The sequence below is a fragment of the Nymphalis io genome, chromosome 10 (genome assembly GCF_905147045.1).
Source record: "Nymphalis io chromosome 10, ilAglIoxx1.1, whole genome shotgun sequence".
Lineage (NCBI taxonomy): Eukaryota > Metazoa > Arthropoda > Insecta > Lepidoptera > Nymphalidae > Nymphalis > Nymphalis io.
Window position 1 is genome coordinate 78381 of NC_065897.1, and position 23257 is coordinate 101637.

The 23257-nt window shown below is 34.1% G+C and overlaps 1 protein-coding gene across 1 annotated transcript; it reads right to left on the reverse strand.

Moving 5' to 3' along the window:
• Positions 1-5306: 5306 nt before the first annotated feature.
• On the reverse strand, positions 5307-20933 carry LOC126771423 (carotenoid isomerooxygenase-like). The gene is made up of 14 exons (XM_050491291.1): positions 20863-20933; positions 20260-20470; positions 18425-18536; positions 17576-17722; positions 15714-15824; positions 15205-15299; positions 14271-14351; positions 9786-9866; positions 9443-9570; positions 8957-9130; positions 8229-8385; positions 7956-8017; positions 6894-6992; positions 5307-6460 (listed from the first exon to the last, which is right to left on the reverse strand). The coding sequence occupies exons 2-14, from the start codon at positions 20357-20359 to the stop codon at positions 6293-6295; spliced, it is 1515 nt and encodes a 504-aa protein (XP_050347248.1). The 5' UTR covers positions 20360-20470; positions 20863-20933; the 3' UTR covers positions 5307-6292.
• Positions 20934-23257: the final 2324 nt, after the last annotated feature.

The window sequence follows — 23257 nt, forward strand, 5'->3', positions numbered from 1 at the left end:
CGTAGACGACAAGTATCCCATTCCTAATATAGCCGACGTATTAGATAAATTAGGTAATTGCCAATATTTCACAACCTTAGACCTTGCTAGTGGCTTCTATCAAGTAGAAATGAACCCCCAAGATATACCTAAAACAGTTTTTAATGTTGAACATGGCCATTTTGAATTTTTACGCATGCCTATGGGCCTTAAAAATAGTCCATCCACTTTTCAGAGAGTCATGGACAATGTGTTGAGAGAGCTACAGAATACTATTTGTCTAGTGTACCTAGATGATATAATAGTATTTAGTACATCCCTTCAGGAGCACATAATTAACCTAGAAAAAGTATTTAAGAAATTACGTGAGTCCAATTTTAAAATACAGATGGACAAATCAGAATTCCTAAAACTAGAAACGGCGTACCTTGGGCATGTCATTAGCAAGGATGGTATAAAACCTAACCCTGACAAAATATCGGCAATTAAAAATTACCCCTTACCTAATACCCGTACAGAAATAAAACGCTTTTTAGGATTACTTGGTTATTATAGAAAATTCATACCAGACTTTGCTAAAATAACCAAGCCTCTGACCCAATGCTTGAAGAAAGGTTCCAAAATTGTCCAAGATCAAAATTATATCCAATGCTTTGAAAAGTGTAAAACTCTACTTGTCAATGATCCGATCCTTCAATATCCGGACTTTTCAAAGGAATTTATACTCACAACAGATGCTTCGAATTTAGCAATTGGAGCCGTTCTTTCTCAAGGCCCCATTGGATCAGATAAACCAATAGCATACGCATCGAGAACGCTTAATTCAAGTGAAATAAACTACAGTACGATAGAAAAGGAATTACTCGCCATTGTGTGGGCAACGAAGTACTTTCGACCCTATCTTTTTGGTAGGAAGTTTAAAATTATGACAGACCATCGGCCTTTGCAATGGGTAATGAACATGAAAGAGCCCAATTCGCGCTTAACACGTTGGAGACTACGCCTAAGTGAATATGATTACACAGTCATTTATAAACCAGGGAAAATTAATTCCAACGCCGACGCCCTATCACGAATAGAAATCCACAATGAAGAGTCTAGTTCTATTGTCATTAACATCTCAGACAAATCTGATTCAGAGAGAACCAAAAGTATCGACTCAAGAACCGACAGTATTCATAGCGATGTAGAAAGCCCTATATTAGAAGTCCCTATTACTGATGATCCCCTTAACAAATTTAGCAGACAAATCGTATTTAACGTTGTTGGCGATATTAAAAGTAGACCTCACATAACTCACCCTTTTGAAACTTATACAAAAACTTGCATACAAATCTCCAAATCAAACCTAGAACAAGATGTAATAGATGCCATAAAAGAATACGTTACACCACGTATAAAAACAGGAATCTTAATTAATCCCCCACTTGAAATGTACAAAATTATACCGGTTATACAAAGATATTTCAAAAATTCCGCAATGAACCTAGTTCTTTCCAAATTAGAAGTTGAAAACGTTAAGGATTACCTAAAGCAACAAGAAATTATTAAGAACTATCATGAAGGCAAGACGAACCATAGAGGCATTAATGAATGTTGTTTAGCTCTGTCTAAACGTTATTTCTGGCCAAAAATGAAAAACCAAGTGACAAAATTCATTAATGAGTGTCTTATTTGCGGTCAGGCAAAATATGACCGAAATCCTGTAAGACCTAGATATGAAATTGTACCACCGCCTACCAAGCCTATGGAAGTTGTACACTTGGATCTATTCAGCGTAGATAGTAACAAGTACCTAACAATTATCGATGCATTCTCGAAATATGCACAAGCATATTCTTTGAGAGATGCTACAGCCGTTAGTGTAGTTCAGGCTTTATTAAAGTTCTCTTCCCATCATGGTATGGCTCTTAAATACATTACGGATAATGGCCCTGAATTTACAAATCAACTATTTTCTGAATTCACTAAATTACACAAAATTGAACATCATAGAATATGCCCCAATACACCCAATGAAAATGGAATGATAGAACGCTTTCATAATACCCTACTCGAACACTTGCGTATCTTAAAATTAGAACACCGCAATGAATCCGTTACCAACCTTATGACGTACGCTGTAATGGCTTATAATAGTTCAATCCATTCTTTCACGAAATGTCGCCCAATAGAAATAATTACTGGTCATTTAGATCCGCGAGATCCTTTAGACATGAATATAACAGAGCACCTATTGCAGGAATATATACTAGATCACCGTAAGCGAATGTTAAAGGTATACGAAATCATTAATGAAACCGCCCTTCAGCGTCGTACTGAAATAACCGAGAACATTAATAGAAATCGCGAGCCTGAGCAAACATATGCACCTGATCAACGAATCTATGTCAGAAATCCCCTAGCTAATAGACAGAAATTAGCTGCCCGCTATACGAACGATACGGTTGTAACAGATTTACCTATACATATTTATACAAAGAGAAAGAGAGGACCCGTACCCAAGTCGCGCCTGAAACGGGTACCTAATAGTGCTCGTTTGTTACAGGATACAGAAAACACTACTCGCGTTAATGCTGGCTCAGGTCCTGAAGCTGTGTCAAGCAGACGTGATAACACTTGAAAGCTTAAAAAATGGACCGGGTATTCTTCCCTTCAACCTAGGATCCACTAGAATAATTTCCCATTTCCATTCTTTTGTTCAAATTATAAATTTAAATAATGTGCGAAATAGGTTAGAACCCGTTCGAGAGAAGTTAAGCAATCTAGCACCTGACTTAAATAATAAAACGTCGTTACTTTACGCTCCGCATATCAAATATCTTGCAACGAAATTAAATGACATGTCAGAGCAACTGTTAACCTTTCAAGGAAAACGTTCAAAAAGAGGCCTCGTTAACGGTCTTGGTTCCATAATCAAAAGTATCTCCGGAAATTTAGATTATACGGACGCACTAAAGTACGAAAATGCCATTGCTATTCTACAAAAGAACGAAAATAACTTAGCCATTGAAATAAATCATCAAATAAGTTTAAGCAAGCAGTGGGCATCTCAGAGTTCAAATGTTACAGATAGGATAGTAGAAAACCAGAGGAAAATAGAGAACATTATTAAAACCATCTTAGATAATGATGTTAGGAAAGAAGAAGATGCAATTAAGTATTTTCATTTAGCCCAGCTACTTACAATACTAGGTGATGACATAGACAATTTGTCACAAGAGTTGTCAAAACTACAGAATCTATTGGCATTCATAAGAGCTAAAAGCATCCATTATTCCGTTCTCGATTACGACACTTATATAGTTATGTTAAATAAACTAAAAGGTTTATACAATTCAAATGTAGTGCTAGATATTAATTTTAGGGAATATTTAGATCTATTAAGATTAGGATATTATTATAAAGATAATGATATAATCTTGGTAATTAAGTTTCCAATCATGAATCCCAATAACTACATCCTTTACAAATTGTCCTTAGCCCCTAATAGTAATGATAAAATTATAATCCCTACCTATCCATACGTAGCAATTCACGAGAAAGATCTACTGTATATAGAGACAGAATGTCCGAAGTACAGTCACGGTCATCTTTGCGAGGACAACTTAAACCGACACTATGGAGAGCAAACGAGCTGCATTCAACATCTTATACTCCAGCAACATATCCATGAAACCTGTCGGGTTACTCCAGTAATCTTATCTTCTCAAGCCATGGAACAATTGGATGATCGTCACTATGTTCTGAGCTTTCCCAACTTAACGAAAGTTCATTTAACCTGTTCTCAAGATCAATACAAAAACCTTCTCGGAAGCTATCTAGCTGAAATACCTAAAGGGTGTGCTCTACAAACGTCCATCTTCACCATCACTAACCACCATGATCGAGTAAAAGGACAAGTTTTGAAAATGTTGAATATAGAATATAGTAATGAAGATCCATACAAAGCGACAGCGAAGAACATCTTGAAATTGAACAGTATAGATTTGACTCACTTACATTCAACCAATACCAGGATTGCCTCTCAAGAACCAGTGACTTTGGAATTGTCGAACTTAGACACGCTCTATCACACGACTATACCTGTCTACCTACTCATCGGTGCATCAGTACTCACTATTAGCATCGTCCTCATTCGTCGCAAATGTATGCTTTCAAAGAATACTAACCAGAAGGAAAATGAGGCAACCAGAACACAAGAAGTCCAGGACAGCCCCAGAGATCCTATGTCTCTATCAGCACTATTTTCGACAAAAGTCTCCAAATAGCTGCTGATCCTGCGGAGGGAGTTGTTAAGAAATAATCGCAAGACCTCCCCGAACATCGAGCGCTACCAAGAAATACCATACCGTGAGAAATAATCACACCATGCATTCCTTGAAGTTACCACCTGTTGCCAGCGTCGCTGCTTTGTTTCGCAAGACCTCCCGAACATCGAGTGCTACCAAGAATTACCATACCGTGGGGACCATTCAGTGATTCACCGATTTCGTTATAAATATGTAATTTAGACTACAGATTTTCACTTTTTGTTCTGATATCGAACAGACTGTCACGTATTAGAAATTAAAAATAATTAATTGTTAAATTTAATTACTTAAATAAACGTATAAGTTAAGTTCGTTCGGTTTCATTCTGCATCCTCAACGGCAGCCCTACGTAATTAATACATAGAAACATCTAAAGTAATCAATAACATTCATACAACCAAAGTCGTCGAATTATTTAAATCATCCATTATGTTCAAATATATCGGAGCGCAAACATCATCAAATACATTAGTTCAATCAAAATAGTAACAATCAAAGCGCTAGTGGTTTATAAATCTAAAGTATTCAAAAATTTAAAACACACTATGAAAACAAACCTTATCACAATACATTTTAAAAACATTTCACACAGTTGTGTATTTATGACATATTGCAATATGTTAATATTTAAGATGTTCTGTAATTTTGTTCCGATGTTGGGCACCAAACATCTTTCAATTTCGAAACTATATTAACTATCGATACTATAAATTCTATTACAAGTATTGGTCCTTTATTTGAACCTAATTTATTGCAAATATTTATATTGGAAGCTAGAACTATACATAGATCTTAATATCACGACACTTAATAAGGTCCAGTGTAAGGATTAGACCGACAAACAGATTGTGTTTTCAAGTATAATATTTTGACCTATCTTTATTTACTAAGATTAATTTTGACGACAACATTCGACTTTTAATGTTTCATATTTTATTGTATTTTATTCATTACAACATATTCGTTTCTCATATACATTATATTATTGGCAATTAAATACATTGGCAATGTAAAGTTTTGTTAATGTGTTCAATATTGGTGTCTGACAATGGACATAAGAACTTGCACATTTTATTGACAAATTAAATTGAGAATATACTATGTAATTTATCATGTTTTTAGCAAATTATTTTTAATAAACTAAAATTAAAACCCAAATAACATTGATTATGAAAAATTAAACCTTTTTTTAACGCATGGCAAACCTTCAAAAAGGTACCCGGCTCCCTTAGGGGCTGGGCATAACCCGGGTTATGTAGGATTTTTACCCATTAAAACCACTGTGACGGCCATCCTCGGCACGAATCGGAGATGCTGCGGGATCGTGTTGATATAACGCATCCACGACCTCTCCCGTGCTGTGCTCAGCTAGTAGCTCGTGGCGGAGCTCTCCTCAGAGGGCGAAGGTAATTTCGAAACACTCAACACATCCATGTGATGGTGGTGATGAAGTAAAACATCGTGAAGAAACATAAATTATTACGCAGGACGAAATTCTGTAAATCCATTAGCTCACAGTAGACCAGCGAGAGAAGGCATTTTGTCCAGCAATGAGATATTTCCAAGCTATTGCTTACGGAAGCAGTAGCCTGAAAATATCTCATCATATCAGTATAGTCTAAGATTACCTACTCAGATTCCGTTTTTTTTTTTTATAGAATAGGAAGGCGGACGAGCATATAGGCCACCTGATAGTAAGTGGTCACCAAACGCCCTTAGACATCGGCATTGTAAGATATGTCAACCATATTGTTGTTTTGCAGTAGAATATCTAATAAGTGGGTGTTACCTACCCAGACGAGCTTGCACAAAGCTCTACCACCAGTGAAAAATTATTAATTCTCTCTGCGATGGTCTGCCACGAAGACAAACTCGTAGCTAACTAGACATGACCTTTGTACTCTTATTACACATTTATATTCACAAGCAATAATTTTATTAATTAATGATAATAAAAATAGTCCATAATTACAATTTTAAACAAAGTTGATTAATTTAATTTAATCCGGCAAGAACCATCCATGGAAACATTTCGTAGTTTGTGACGGTGTCGTGAAATGTGTTCGTGCAATTTCTTGCAAGTTTTTAGCGTTTAAGACTAAGAGCGTGATGGCGCGGTCGTCTCGGCTCCACAGCACGGCGCTGAGCAGCACTCCGTCGTCTTCGTCCTGAAACACAAAACGCAACTTCAGTGAGCTAATGTGCAAAATATAAAGGTTGACACACACTTTAACACGTTTCGGAATTTCGGTTCTCACACGTTTCATACTAAGATCATTTGTATGTAGGAAGTCGGATTTTTAAGTTACGAAAAGAAATACCCTGATCTTAGAAGAACCTCAGCGCATTTTATTTATATATTTTTTTATCATGTTTTTACCAGTTTACAAGTTTTTGCTTGTGGAACTGTTCAATACTAATAAATATTTCGAGTTTGTGCTAATTTGTTTTGTTTTGACGAATCCTGTTGCGTATAGTTTACTATGTAGTAAGTAGTGTATTTATACACTGACAACCAACGTATCTTTTAGTACTTTTATATTCAATAACTTAAATGATTTTGAACAAATAATATATAATGTTTGTATCCACTGTACTGACCTGGCTGTCCGGATTCGCAATAAAAATAGGTTCGCTGGGATAGCACTGCGGCTCTCTCCAATATGTTACATCGCCAGTATTCGTGTCTATTTTAATAATCTGGAAAATAAACAATATTCGAGATCTTTGCGATTACCTTTACTTACAAAAAACCAGGTACTACACACAGTGAGAAAGCTGTTTGTAATTATTATGTTCTAAGTCTTGTGTCTTCATAGTGTCGCGGCAATGATTACGTTTAAAATCAGCAATAGCAATTTAATATAATAAAATTTAGGCTAAGCAATCAAATGAATGAAATAAAATTAACCCAAAACAATTTTTTGTCCTATATATCAATCTTGAAATTAGAAGAACATGTTATTAAAATGATATTCAAAATATAAGAAAAAAATTACATAGGAAAAGTACAAAAATATAACATAATATCATCTCCCTTGTATCTTTTATATATCAGATCATACTACTGTAATACCAGAACCAATACTGTTCAGCCGTGAAAACTAATAAATTTATATATAATATTTATATATATATGTAATATAACAAATTATATATATATGAGATGGTGCTAGCAATATATGTTCAATCATAAAATAATATATCAATAAATAAAATAAATTTATGTAGTTATATTGCATAGTATTATAAACAGTGATTATAGAATAACATTTAGTTGTATTTTGTACAGCATACAGATTGAATGTATTTGGGCTGTGTAAGTATGTATGTATATTAATGAAATAATTTAGAATTCCATGACACTGGCGTGACGCCTAGGTAGGGGGTCATTATAACCATATCTATATTCATTATGAGTCTATTGCCAAGTAATTATCATGTAACGGTACTTGTATGCAGTCTTCGTAATTAATATTATTATGTTCAATTAAAAAGATAATTTGAGTGTTACCGTTTCGTACAGTTTTGTTAATTAAATCATAATTAAATGTTTTTTTATTTGTCCTGCTCTTATATTGTTTTAGATGTAAGTGGAAACTTTATATGCGCAATTTTATTATATTATGTAAGAATAAATCGTTTCCAAAATAAAATAATTACCGATCCGGCGTCACCGCTGTCGACGTCTGATCCGATTCCGTAAAAATACCTGTACGGTTTTCCTAAAATGAAAACAAAGTTAATTTTCTATGTAAAAAATATTAGTACAGAGATTTATATAATGCGATGAACAATACGACGGCAATTTTAAAATTTATAAAGACTGCTCTCAATGATTTTCGGCAAAACAACAGTAAGACTGTATAATATACTACAGTAAATAGTACGATCTCGGTAATAATAATATATAGTTGTTTACTTAGAAGTGATTACCATTGCATAATTTATAGTTAATCATCGGCGTCTCGACACCAACGTCTGCAAGTAAACGGGATTCGACTTTAGTGCGGGGCGGCGCCTCGAGGGGGATTTCGATCCGTTTGGGGCGGCATTGACACCATTGGCCGTAGTCAGGGTTGCTGTGCATATCCTGCTCAAAAACATTTTAGTAACACTTTAGACTTTTTATAATCTGATTTTTCTTATGTAAGTATTAACGTTTACTCCCTAAATAAATAACATTAAAAAGTAATTAAAATAATATTAAGTACATCAACGCTCTAAATAATAAATCGAATCTAGAATCTCATGATATAATATCAATTTTTTTTTTTTTTATAGAATAGGAAGGTGGACGAGCATATGGGCCACCTGATGGTAAGTGGTCACCAAACGCCCTTAGACATTGGCATTGTAAGAAATGTCAACCATCGCTTTTAGCCAATGCGCCACCAACCTTGGGAACTAAGATTTTATGTCCCTTGTGCCTGTAATTACACTGGCTCACTCACCCTTCAAACCGGAACACAACAATATCAAGTATTGCTGTTTTGCGGTAGAATATCTGATGAGTGGGTGGTACCTACCCAGACGGGCTTGCACAAAGCCCTACCACCAGTAAAATGGTTTAACCTTTATGGTCAAAAATCAATCTTTGTCGGGCACTACGTGATAATGAATTGAGATACAAAAAAACTCAAATTATGTATTTGTTTCCTTACCTTTATCGCCGCGACGTACATGGCGTTGAGTATGTTTCCATCTTTATACGAGCACACGTCGACGTTCAGCGTGCCGTCCTTTTCAAAGCAGTTGATGACGTGCATGAAATATATCGTGTCCGTCGGGTAACGCTTCTCCTCGCCGGTCACTCGATGTATGAGGACTATGTTCGTCTGGGAAGAAGGACGAGAACAACTTCACACGACATTATAATATACTTTTATGTTCATGATTGATTATTGAATTTTTATATCAAGTTAACTTTTATCAATCGAAATCGAAGAAATCAAGTAATACATTGACAATTTTAGTTGATAAGATTGACAAGAGTTAACTGACGATTACATTTGGACTGGAATTTAATTTAAGCTTAAATCAAAATCAGTTTTTTAAATATCGTTATGACTAACTTAATAGCTAGGTGTCTTATGATTTATAGCGCTAATAATTAAATAATGAATTCCGTTGAACAAAGAACGTGCTACCTCGTATTCGGGGTAGCTGACCAGAATGGAGGCGAAGGGCTCCGTGAAGATGTAGCGCCGGCGCATCAAGTTCAGTACAGATATCACCAACGGCTGTTCGATTATCACGTAGTAGTTCTCCGTTACACCTGCAACGTTGCTTGTGTAACAATTTTACAAAATACAAAGTTTCAAATAACTTGGCTACAATTATATTTAGATATCTAGATTCAACCATAAATAACCACTTATGTCGACTACAGTCGACTAGGGAGGATATTGACGAGAGACATTTTTTGCTATCGTGCTTGTGTAGTAGTTTGTTAGAATTAAATATTTTTAACAAAATATTATATAAGTGTACCAAATGAATGCATGTACGCAGGATTGAAGCGCCATCTTGGCTGCGAGCTGCCTACAATCTCAGCTGCCTCGAACATGTCCCCTGAAATAATTTTTTGAGAAATTATTTTCCAATAGTGTATTAAGATTATTATCTTTATTTGTAATTTGGTACATATGTTTGTTTTTTCATATAAAAATTCGTTATGGTATATTATTTTATCAGAATAACCACTCATTCCATAACCGTATCACTAAATGTGTCAAATTGGTTACCATCAGTTGTGGATTCATCTAATCTTTCTATATATTATCAGAATGTTCGAGGTCTTCGAACAAAAACTAATACATTTTTCAGAAACTTATTAATTAATGACTATGATGTTATATGTTTGAGTGAAACCTGGCTCGCTCCAGGTATCTTCGATGCTGAGTTATTTGATTGCCGTTACAATGTATATAGATGAGACCGTGATTATGTCTCAAGAGGTGATCGATTTGGAGGCGGTGTGCTTATAGCAGTTAAACGCGGTTTGATGGTTAAAGAAACGAAAAATTACCAATTCCCGAGTGCTGTCGCTGACGTTTTAATGCTTTCTATAGAATTAAATAAACAGCCAAGTTATAGGGTTCTGCATCTGTTCTGTTGTTATTTTCCTCACTGTCGTAATCAGTTAGATTGTCTTAATGATTTTTTGAGACCGTTTCAAATTGCCACGTAAATAAACCTGATGACTGCTTTTTAATTATAGGTGATTTTAACATCACGTTCGGCTGGATGGAGCTCTAGTAACTCTTATACGAATAATTTAATGATTAGTAACGATGTATTAGTCCAGTCATTGTACTGTTTTCTTCCATTTACAAAATTAAATCAATTCAATACTGTATCAAATATAAATGAAAGATTTCTTGATCTAGTCATCAGTGGAGTTACTTGCAGCGTGAATCGATGTAATGAACCTTTGGTCTTTGAAGATTCTCATCACCCAGCTTTGATTATTCATCCTAAAATATCATGGAGTCCTTCACTGCGGGCGCCAGTGCGTTTTATACCTAACTTTCGGATTGCAGATTATGATGCAATAAACTCAGAATTATCTCAGGTAGATTGGACTGACTTAATTGATGATAATAACATAGATGTATCCCTTGACTGTTTTTATGAGGTTATTAACAACATAATTAGAAAATATGTTCCAACAAAGAAATCTTTTAATACACGCTATCCTCCATGGTATTCCAAAGCTTTAATAAAAATTATCAATGAAAAACTGAAGTTTCATAAAAAGTGGAAAATATATGAGAGATCGAGTGACTATGATCAATTTGACTATCTTCGTGATCGCCAAAAACGTGTGCAGCTAGACTGTTACAATAGATATATTAGAAATGCTGAAAATAACATTAAACGTAACAGTAAGATCTTCTGGTCTTTCGTAAAATCCAAGAATGCTACATCTGATATACCTGATTTGATGTTTTATAATACCATTCAATCATCGGACAGCAATGAAATTTGTCACCTCTTCAACACTCACTTTCAGTCTGCTTTCGAACCAGATACTAGCAATGTATCTTCATTGCCTTTGGACCATTCTTTAAATTCTGTGTCTATAGGTACAATTGATGTATCTGTTGATCTAGTTAGGAAATATTTGAGAAATATTGACATTAGCAAATGTAGTGGTCCTGATAAAATCCCTCCGATTTTTTTGAAATCCTGCTATAATAGCTTAGCACTACCCCTTTGCATGCTATTTAACATATCTCTTCGTAGTGGAAGAATTCCTAAAGTGTGGAAACAATCGTATGTGGTACCCATTCATAAGTCTGGTGATAAACATAATATACAAAATTATAGGCCTATCTCTAAATTGAATACTATTGCTAAGTTGTTCGAGAAAATTGTTTATGACCATTTATACCCTATTTTAAGACCGGTTATTATTGACCAACAACATGGGTTTATTGATGGTAGGTCGACTGAATCTAATTTATGTGAATTTACTCATCAACTTGTAGCTGTGTTGGATAGTGGTGGTCAGGTGGATGTAGTGTACACGGACTACTCAAAAGCGTTTGATAAGATTTTACATTCCTTATTAATCAGAAAGCTTCATTTATTAGGTATACACGGTGATCTGCTTAGCTGGCTTGAATCATATTTAAGAGACCGCAGTCAAGCTGTTGCTGTTAAAGGGTTTAGTTCATCATTTGTGTCCGTCACGTCAGGTGTACCACAAGGGTCTCATCTTGGGCCTTTATTATTCAATATTTTTATTAATGACATTACCCAAATCATTTCTAATTGCAATATTTTACTCTATGCGGATGATATGAAAATTTTTAAAACTATAAACTCAACTCAAGACTGTGTATCACTTCAATCTGACCTTAATAACTTAAGCAACTATTGCGTTAAAAATTTCTTATATCTAAATATAAAAAAATGTAACATAATAACGGTCACAAGGAAAAAGAAACCTATAGTATATAATTACTCACTGCAGGATACATTATTAGCCAGAATATCAGAGGTTAGGGATCTGGGTGTATTTTTAGACCACAAGTTGTCGTTTACTTGTCATATCGAGTATATTACTTCTAAGGCTTATCGTATGCTTGGGTTCATCTTAAGATTGAGTAAAGAATTTACACATTGCTCCACCCTTATTCTTTTATTCAACGCATATGTTAGGTCCATACTTGAATATTGTTCCACAGTTTGGAATCCCAATTATAACATCTACGTAGATAAAATAGAAAGATTACAAAATAAGTTCTTAAAAAAATTGCGATTTAGAGCTGGTTTATCTGATAACAAAGATATCTCTAGAATAGTCCCATTAACTGTGCGTAGACAATTAAGAGACCAAATATATTTGTATAAAATAATTAATAATATGGTTGACTCTAAATATCTTCTAAGTAACATATTATTTAAATGTCGTCGTCTTAGTGCTAGAAATAATTCTTTGTTCGTTGTACCCTCATGTAAAAATAAATTTACAAAGAATGTGTTTTTGTACCGTTCTTGCCTAAATTATAATAATAACCTCCAAAACTTAGATATTTTTTGCCCAAAAATTGGTGTTTATAAAAGAGCAGTTCGTGATATCTTAAAATGCTAATTGTTTTTAACTCTTTTACCTAAAGTGATAATGTATTTGCAGTTTTTATTTTTGTTTTACTTTCAATTTTAATTTAATTTAATTCAATTTGTTATTTTTTTTTTTGTGTATTAGCTTTAAGTGGAAACTTGATTGATTTGTGATTTTTGTTATTTTTGTTTTATATTACAGTGTTTTTAAAATTGTTTGTTTCCCAAATAAATAAATAAATAAATCACAATGTTTAACGAGTTCAACTCTTTCACATATTGATGAGATGTGATGTATACGCGAACCTTTTTTACTTTTTCTAGATAAACCGTTTATTTGGGTTGTGTATATTTTGTTTACTTTTCTCATTCAAATTTCGTTTCGATAATCAATAGTGGCAATAATCAATAATAATCAATAGCAATTGAAGGCCAAGAATGTGGAGTCAAAATAAATGGCCGGTATATTAACAACATCAGATACGCTGACGATACAGTCCTAATAGCATCATCTCCTGAAGAGCTGCAATTAATTATGAGCCGTGTTAATGAGTGCAGTGAAAACGCTGGTCTGAGGATGAACCTATCAAAAACGAAGATCATGGTGTTATCTAAACATAGCTTCGATGACATTGCTATCATTGTAGCAGGCCAAAAAATTGACAGGGTGCGCAAGTACAAATATCTGGGGACATGGCTTAATCACACCTGGAGCTGTGAACATGAGGTAAAGACTCCCATCGAAATAGCTCGAAGTGCCTTTTGTACGTTGAAAAAAGTACTCTGCAATCGCAGACTTAAGATCCCTGTGCGCATACGACTCCTACATTGTTACATCTGGCCTATACTTCTTTACGGATGCGAGGCGTGGACAATTAAAGAAGACCTCAAAAAACGTATAGAAGCTTTCGAAATGTGGGCTTATAGACGTATGTTGGCCATTAGTTGGACTCAAAAGGTCTAGAACGTGGAAGTTCTGCGACGCGTCAACCAAAAACGGCAACTTTTGGAGACTGTCAAGAAGAGAAATGTTGCATATCTCGGACACGTGCTTAGGCATGAAAGATATGAACTTTTGCAACTGATTATGATGGGAAAAGTTGCCGGAAGGAGAGCTGTTGGGCGCAGAAAAAAGTCTTGGCTGTGCAACATCCGTGAATGGACGGAAATCGCGAGTGCTGCCGAACTCTTTCGCCTCGCGAAGAACAAGAACGAGTATGTAAAGCTGACTGCCAACCTTCGCTAGTCGGAGTGGCACTCGAAGAAGAAGAATCAATAGTGATGAGAATTGAAATGGAATTGGCATATTTCGCTACTTATATCAACAAGTCTTACTTCAATCACAGGTCCGGTGCTGCACGCACAATTCTTTTTTTTATTTTTTTGTGATTAAAGTTAAAGTACCTTTATCGCTGTAAGGAAACTTCACAACCACGTGACGTAAGTCCCCTTTCACAGTACTCAAGCCCACGTTGTAAACATCACCTAAAAAATAGTAATAAACATTGAGAAATACTTCCCTCTTTCCTGTTAAGCCTTATTTTAAAGTAGTGCCAAACAAATCAGACCATAATAACTTATTCATATTTCAACTATAAATAATATTCTATGTATCGTTAGCCACAAACGTGACCTTGCGAGACTCGTTATAATTTTTTAATTTAATTACACTATAATTTAAATTAAATTATACTTTTTTAAGCACAATTCTATTCTGTTGAACAATTAATGAGTATTTCATGTAAGAAAATAATTATAAACTACTTCTGGCATACTATTGCTTTTGTAAAATGTAAATAGATATAACATTAGATGATTGTAAAGCTGAGCAAATAAAAAATACTACAAAAAGTGTAGATAATTGTGGAAACTCAATCGATTTCTATACAATTTTATTTGCGTTTTAATGTAAATGTAATATTTATTGTTTGTTTGCCTTTCAAAATAAAAATATAATTATTGATAAATTGAGATTATATAGAACAATGCATTAATGTTATAGTATGTATAGGCCAGGCGGGTCTTTACTTAAATAACATTTTATATTTTGTAAATCATATTAATGTTTGATAATTTCACTGTTTCAGATAGTGTTGCTGATAACAGCGATCGCTTAATTATATGACGCTAAATATATCAAACACTATATAAACAATTAAATTAATTGTTTTATTTTATTTTAGCAAATTTTTTATATTTTAAATTAAAAACTATATTAAAAATCTTTAACGTTTAAGAAACATTACGTGAAGCTAATTTCTAATAGAAAATATATATTTATAAAAATTAACGGTATAGCTCAAGCAGCTGACACCTCATGTAATGGTGACATACTAACCGTTGGGCATGACGTGCGGATGAGCAGTGTGACACACGACCAACGAGTCGGCGAGTTTCTCCTTACCCACGGTCTCGAGGGTCACCGGGTCGATTCTGAGTTATTATGAAAAAACTTAATGAAGCTGACTGATTGAGATGACTTTTATAAATAATTATCGAATATTGTCTCTATATTTATAAGAGTAAGGGTGTTTCTCTAATACATAAAACTATGTATTTGACAGACTTTAGAAGATCTGGTAAACTCGTATGTCTTTGGTAATCACTTACGTTACTTTACATAATAGTAATACAGTAACTACTAGGATTAATGTCAACGTATACCAATTCATTAATTAATTAGCACTACAAAATACTCTGCAATGCAATTTGTCCAATGTTTGCGTAACGAAGCGCAGATAATCGACTTTCAGATTATAATAATATAGTTATAACAACTGTACAATCATGGTTGAAGGAATCCAGCATGATTCCTCTGAATGGTAACGATATTCAGATCATACTTACTTATACAAGACAGGCACTTCAGTCATGGCGTAGATTTGATCTCCGAACGGGTACACCGAGACGGACGTGTTGTCAGTCTGTTCCATAGCGAAGTTAAACATTGAAGAGATTCTAGAATTTACAAATTGAATATCCCTCTTATTTGTTTATAGTGAAAGTAAAAACTACAACCGTTCCAGAGAAGTGAAAACCTGAGAAGAATCAGAAAAACCATTGAGGGTTTATTTTTTTTAAAGCTTCCATATTTATTTAGATTTCAAGCAACAGCCTGGCAACCATTTTATTATATTAACTCAATAATAAATAAAAATATGATGACATATAATATGACATGACATACTTAATGACATACTTCGTCGGGCTTTTGCCACAGCATCGATTCCTGCTACTTTGGAACCGAATGATTTATGCAGAGATGATGGCCAAAGACCCAATGGAGCGACATTAGTGCCATGTTCGATGGGACGTGTTCTTGTGTGGGATGCAACTTGCTGGATGGAGATACGCTGGCAGTATTTCATATCAAGAATACGTCTCGTAAGGCCAGTGCAGTCGCTGAAGCTGCTCAAATACTCAAGCGCCGCAAATATTCACTTTTATGCAACTTATATGAATTTGCGGGGCTGGGTTTTGAAACATTGGGTCCATGGTCGTCCGATACAAAAAGAATCATAAAAGATATTTCTAAGAAACTGGTCCACACTTCAAGTGACCCAAGAGCTGGCGCTTATTTAGCCCACAGGCTGAGTCTAGCGGTGCAGAGAGGCAACAGTGCCAGCGTCTTGGGTACAATGCCATAGGACAATCTTTTAGACGGCGTGTTTCTGCTTTAAATTTGTAATGTGTATTTTGTTCTTTTTATTTTAATTTTTATTTTATAAAAATGTCTGTATATAACTAAGAAATAATTACATTTTTCAATAATATAAAAATAAGTAATATAAATAAATTAAGATACCTAATGAAATAGTAACATGTTGGGAATATGTCAAATCTTTAAAAAAAAATACTTTGTGATTTTAAAAATGATTCGCCGTTGAAAATTGAATGAATTATATTTATTTATAAGTAAAATATTTTTAACTTCTCGCCGGCGGCTTAGCCCATATATAGGGGGCAACGCGTTTTTGTGTACTCGTTCTATTTTTTTAACTAGTCTATACATATAATAAATTTGTAACTGATTGCTGTATGTACATGGACGACATGGACACTGGTCGTAGGGCTTTGTGCAAGGTCGTCTAGTTAGGTACCACCCACTCATCAGATATTCTACCGCAAAACAGCAGTACTTGTTATTGTTGTGTTCCGGTTTGATTTTTCCGGTGAGTCAGTGTAATTACAGGCACAAGGGACATAACATCTTAGTTCCCAAGGTTGGTGGAGCATTAGCGATGTAAACGATGGTTAACATTTCTTACGATGTCTATGGGTATTGGTGGCCACTTACCATCAAGTGGCCCATATGCTCGTCCGCCAACCTATACTATAAAAAAAAAGATATTTGAGTAAAACTATTACCGGAGGCCTTTATCAACGCAAAGGAATGATCACGCAAACAAATGATTATTATTATTAAAGAACCTAAAACAATGATTGTTAGTATTTTTGTCTGTTTGTCTGTCTCACGTCGTCGTCTCATTTATTCGACGTGATTCTTTAAATTGATATAACTTTATTATTTATAAGCCGATTGAAATAAAACGAGCACAAACGCATAGACAAACAGACAAAAATTCTAAAATAATTTTACTCATATATCTTTCAAATACAAACAGCGATCAGTTACAGATTTTTTATGTGTATAGATATAGATAAGGGCAGACGTGTGATAATGACGTAGTAAGGGATGGCATTCTCACCGGTCAAATATACTCCTGCAGGGGTCGGGAACAGCCTTGGTCCCGAACTCTGACACCACGATGCGTTTCGCCGTAGTATTTTTTTTATATGTCTCTGAACGAACGAAACGGCATTGGTAGGTCACCTTTGCATCCTTAATGCAAAACCTTTAATAAAATTAGCACATTATACGTAGGTATATAAACTTACTTAAATAAGTGTAAAATATTTTGGTTGTTACATTAATACAAATATAGTAAATATAAAGAAAAACTAATTAACTGAAATTTTGTGAGGCCATTTGGTTCTTTTTTGGTTTTTAATATTAAATGGTTACAGAATTAACAATTCAACGCAAATACATTAAATGCTTTTTGAAACCCAAATATTACTTAAGAATAATAATAATTCTGATGAGCAGTGCCACCTCGTGTTGTGTACACAAAGTACTCAACACGAGCAAAACGACGATATGCGACATCAATGTACATAATCATAATATATATAATAAAATCATAATATATATAATAAAATCATAATATATATAAATAAAACGATTGATTACAGAAGCTAATCCAAATGCTGATATTTATCATTTATGTATATAACAGCTGAGGTGACTTAATGTATTGGAGATTAACCAAACAAACCCCCCCCCCGCCTCCCAATCAACGGAACATTGCCTGTGCCTTTTGATGTGCTTAAGATTTGTTTTTAACTATCCCATGCTTCTGCCAAGCAAGGAAAAACAGAAAACATTGTAAAGAAACCTGCCTGTGTCGGGTGAAATTTTGTTATCTACCTGAATTGGCGTGATGTTATAAGCTTAATACTGTTGCTATATTTAAACATTTTTTTGTAATATTTACCTATGTATGATTGCTAAGCCATCGAAAACGTGATCATATTGATATGAACCAATTTTATTGCAGCCAGGACCATTCCTCAGCAGGGTGCCTCGTACCCACGACGGAATTACACCTAGAATGCAACTCTACATTATACCTTAATCGATATAATATTCTTACACCACTTTTACACCATCACCGTTCATTTTAACAATACGTTTCGTAGCGTAAATCAAGACGGCTCAGTGGTCAGGACGGATATACAGCGACAGGTCGCGGGCTCGAAACGAGTACCATTAATATGGAACATACTTTAACTGATTATATTATATTATGTCAAAATAAAGTGCGTAAGCCATGAAACCGCACTAGAGCAGCTGTTCCAATAGCTTTCTTATGATTTTGAGGAGGCCGTCGACCTAATGGCTATTGATGGCAAGTGGCTACCTTGGCCATAGACACCTTAAAATATATTTATATTTACCAACAAGAAGAGAAGATCGAATCTTCAATTTAATAAAGTATCATAACCGAGTAAAATATATAAACTTCTTTGACCTTCGACTGCATGACGTCAGAGTTTGATTAGCGAAAAAAAATACTGACTGTTACTTGGAGAGTATCGAAAAAAAGAGTTTTTGTTCATACCTACTGTTCTGTTATCTAAGAGTGCGATATAACGGTGGGACGAAATACCTATCACTCGAGTCACATACTTTGAGTATTTATTATCACAGGCGCGTTTCATCCCATAGAATGTTGTATCACTTGCGGTCAGATGCGATCGCTAATAAGCGCGTAGAGAACTCGGACAGTATTTCCATGTTCAAAGCAATATTACATCTGATGACATGTAATTAAAAAATTCTCGCTGTTTTTATCAGACGAATACCTGTGCTAAATAAAGTCATTTGACAATTTAAGTACACATTGGACGTCATGACAGTTATTTATCACCGAGCAGCAGATATGAGAAAGAAATACTTCCACCGTAACAAACGGCTGAGAAACTCAAAATGAATTAGTACAATCCATTTAGATCTTAAAAAATACGAATTTACTTACGTATATTTTAACTTTATTTTAATGTGAAAGTTTGTTCTTAATGAAATTAGTGCCTACTTTTGTGCGAATTAGAGAAAAATAATATAAAATATTCGTAAGATTATTAAATAAGTATTTTTTCAATAACGAAATATAAAATAAAGTTAGTGACTCATGCTATTGTTGATTATAATAAAATTAATGTTAAGTACCTTCGTACTTAGCTTGACTACCGAATGTTCTTCGATTTTATTACATTGACAAACGGCCTTGGTCTGTGGCCATGACACAGTAATCTTTTATAATCAATGTCAAAATGAGAAAAAATAGTTTTGGGTTAAAACTTATTTTTTAAACGAGTTAACGAATTATTATGTTAACAATTCGAACTAATTTAACCGAGATCTCAGTTGAAACAGTTAGTTCACCTTTCGCGCACGATCCGCGGGCGGTGTAAATTCAACGCGTCCGCTCCACGATGCAGGGACCGTAGTATTCCCGTAACAATTTAAGCCGGAATAATAAATAACAAGGATATACAAGGCTGCAGAATAGTAATAGAGCATGAACTACTATAGTAAGCTAATGACAATTTAATAACAGTACGTTCAACTTACAAAATTTGATCGCTTCCTAATGGTACTCGCGATTTTAGTCACATTAAGTTTTGATTATAGAAAATGTATTGTAATTTCCGATATTATTGAAGCTATATAAATTTATCAATAGTTTTTAAACATCGACAATATAATTTAAATTGAAAAAAAAAACTCTTTAAAGTCAAAACAAATGAAATAAAAACAAGTGTATACCCGTTGTCTTCCCTTCCAGGGGTTCGTTGACCTCCTCGTCGCAAGTCCTGAACCAAATGTTCATATCATAATTAGGGTACAGTTTTTTCGTCTCCTTCATCTTTGAAATTGGTTGTCAGATGTATCCGACTGCTGCAGAGTAAGTCGCTCGCTGACTGAACGCTAACACCTCCGTGCCAACGGAATGTAACTGCAGGCGTACTTGTTCTAACTAAACAAAAGAGTACACTTTACACAATATATGCTGTAAGTATAATGTACTAATAATTGCTTACTTCAAAATGTAATATTTTGATTTGTTAATGAATTTGATTATTGAAATTTAAAACACAATAATATAAATATAATATTAATAATTTGATATTATTTGAACAAGAATTTTTAAATAACATGATTGCATTGAATACATAACACAAGTAAATATTGTAACACCTATGATTAACTTAATTGTTTCAATAATTTTTTTATGTTTCCTTAAAGTAAAAACTTAACTGACACTTTATTATTTACGAATATAAACAATGGCGTCACATCTAGTTTAACATGTAGCGCACTTGAGGTATTTTTATAGTTTTTATTGTACTAACTAACTACTAAACTAACCGTTTAATTTCGAACAGAAAAATAAACAGTCGCACAGTGAGTGCGTGCTTATTATGGGACGGTGAGTGACTGACGGTTCACACTCGTATGTGAACACCGTCTAAAAATACATCTGGCGCTAGTGCTCTCACTACTATTTCAGCGTTGTAATGCGTTTCTCATTCTGTCATAAATTAATTGTACAAATGTTGAATTATAAACAATAATCATCCTATTTGTAATGCAAAATTTACAAAAAATCATAAGAAAATCTTGTAAGGCATCGTGCTTCGATTTACTGATCTACTATATAAATTAAGACATAATAGGAAGTAACCGCCTCGTTATCTCTCTTGTGACAAACTTATGAGACATTCATGTTAATAGATTTTTGCTTCGGCAAGGTATCCCGAATATCAGTCTAGAGTTAAGAAATTGGTTGCCCTGCACGGCAACTTATCCCCCTAGCCGTGTCGGACTGCGATGTTGGACTGTCACGAAAGTACATTATGAGTGAGAGAAAAGATAATAAAGAGTGCACTGTTTGTGTTTGTTCAAGTTTGTGAGATTGACCGCAGGTAACCAAGTACGCTGTGTAAATACAAGAACGCAAAAAAAATATTGCAATTGATCAAATGTGAAAATGACATAACAAAGGCCGCCCCCGCGAGCACTTAACACATAACAATAACACTTCGTTTTTAATATATTACTGGGTGTTGACTACCTCTAGCTCGGTCAGACTAGTTCCCGGTAGAATCTACATTCTAAGCCGGTAAATACAAATTTATTTGAAAAACGGCAATTATATCACAATATTGAAAGCATCGAAAAAAATCGAATTATTATTATAATTCGAATTGTACCTACCTGTTATATCTACATCTCAAATGAGTTGCGATACAGAAGGATTTCTAAGCTTTTAGAGGTTATCGCCCTCTCACAGGGCAGGTGCACAGGTATCTATGATATAATAAATTGTGTTATCTGTGTCTAATTGTTGCGATAGCTCTCAGATTTTTATCAGACATTTATCTGTATTATTATATTCGTTATTTTTTCTTTTTATCTATGAGATTTATACATGTTACAATTACACAACACACACACTACACAACTACACAAGAGAGAGAGAGTACAGCTGTAAATTACAATTCACATGGAAAACTTCATTGTAGTGATCTGCGGGCTCAGACAAAGACACACAGCGATTGTCTAATTCGTTTTTAGAAACGGCAAAATGTTATGAGGTATTCCATATATAACGTGATCAACTTCTAACGTATTGAATTAAGTAATTTTGAAATATAGGTTTCGAAAAACCGTCAATTTCGATGTCTAACATCACATCACATCTTTGACAAAATGTTTAAGTTGACTTACTTTGAAATGACTGTATTCATAATTGGCATAACTAAACCGATTCCAGCTGCGAAATCAAGTTGTTGATTCAAAATTGAAATAAGGCCGTGAGGCCTATTGGTATTGGTAATATTTATTTTGATATGAAGATAATAATACCAAGCATCTTTAATTTTATTTTTATCACGTAGTTGTAATACTAATTGCTTAAATGGTTGTTTATTTTTCTATGGTTACTGTAACGTATCAATATGTTTTGTATTTGTTATAAAACTAACAAGAATACGGAAGACAAGAGTTTGATGTGGTCGTTTATATCTTCTCTTTATAACTCAAGGGATAACACGTTCTCATCGGTTATTCAATTTAGAATAAGATAGAATTTGTTTCCTAATCACCTCTACTTCCTGCAGTGATACAATTTTAATTGTTAGTCATACAGAGAAACACAAACAAGGGAAAACCTTGTCCCAACACGCACACCGACACAGGAAGATAACGCAAGCGAAGCATCAATTATAATTATCTTTATGAAGACAAGCGCTATATATTATATTCTATCTATATATTCTATATATTATATATATATATATATATATATATATATATATTCCATCGATGATGTATAAATATATTTATATTTCCAACTTATAGAGAAATTAAGTTTTCACCTTACGATGTTTTCAAATATATTTTACTATGTACGCAAATATTATAGCAGGAGTTTCCCATGTGTATATACAGTATCTAACATAGGAAGTTCCTGCCAGAATAAAACGTATATCATAAATGTCACAATTCAAATATTCCAATTTAGCAACAGACTATTGACCCTAAAACAGGTCGAGTTTTTTATCTACTCGTCACTTCAAAGAAAAGAAAACAAAAGGTAATATAACACAAAGAACAAAACCTCATGCGATACAGAACCGTCTGTTTGAGGATTAACATAGTGTGGAACATTCAAAAATACTTCAGAGATTTATTTAGTAAGAATTAATGAACATTTCGTTTTAACGTAATACACGATTGTATAAATAAAATTGACACTTGT

Coding starts and splice junctions, on each gene's coding strand:
- LOC126771423 (XM_050491291.1), bottom strand. CDS start 20,359: ATGAAGGAGACGAAAAAACTGTACCCTAATTATGATATGAACATTTGG. Junction 14,352..15,204: donor TCCGCACGTCATGCCCAACG/GTTAGTATGTCA, acceptor ACTATTTTTTAG/GTGATGTTTACAACGTGGGC. Junction 6,461..6,893: donor TTGCGAATCCGGACAGCCAG/GTCAGTACAGTG, acceptor TTTGTGTTTCAG/GACGAAGACGACGGAGTGCT.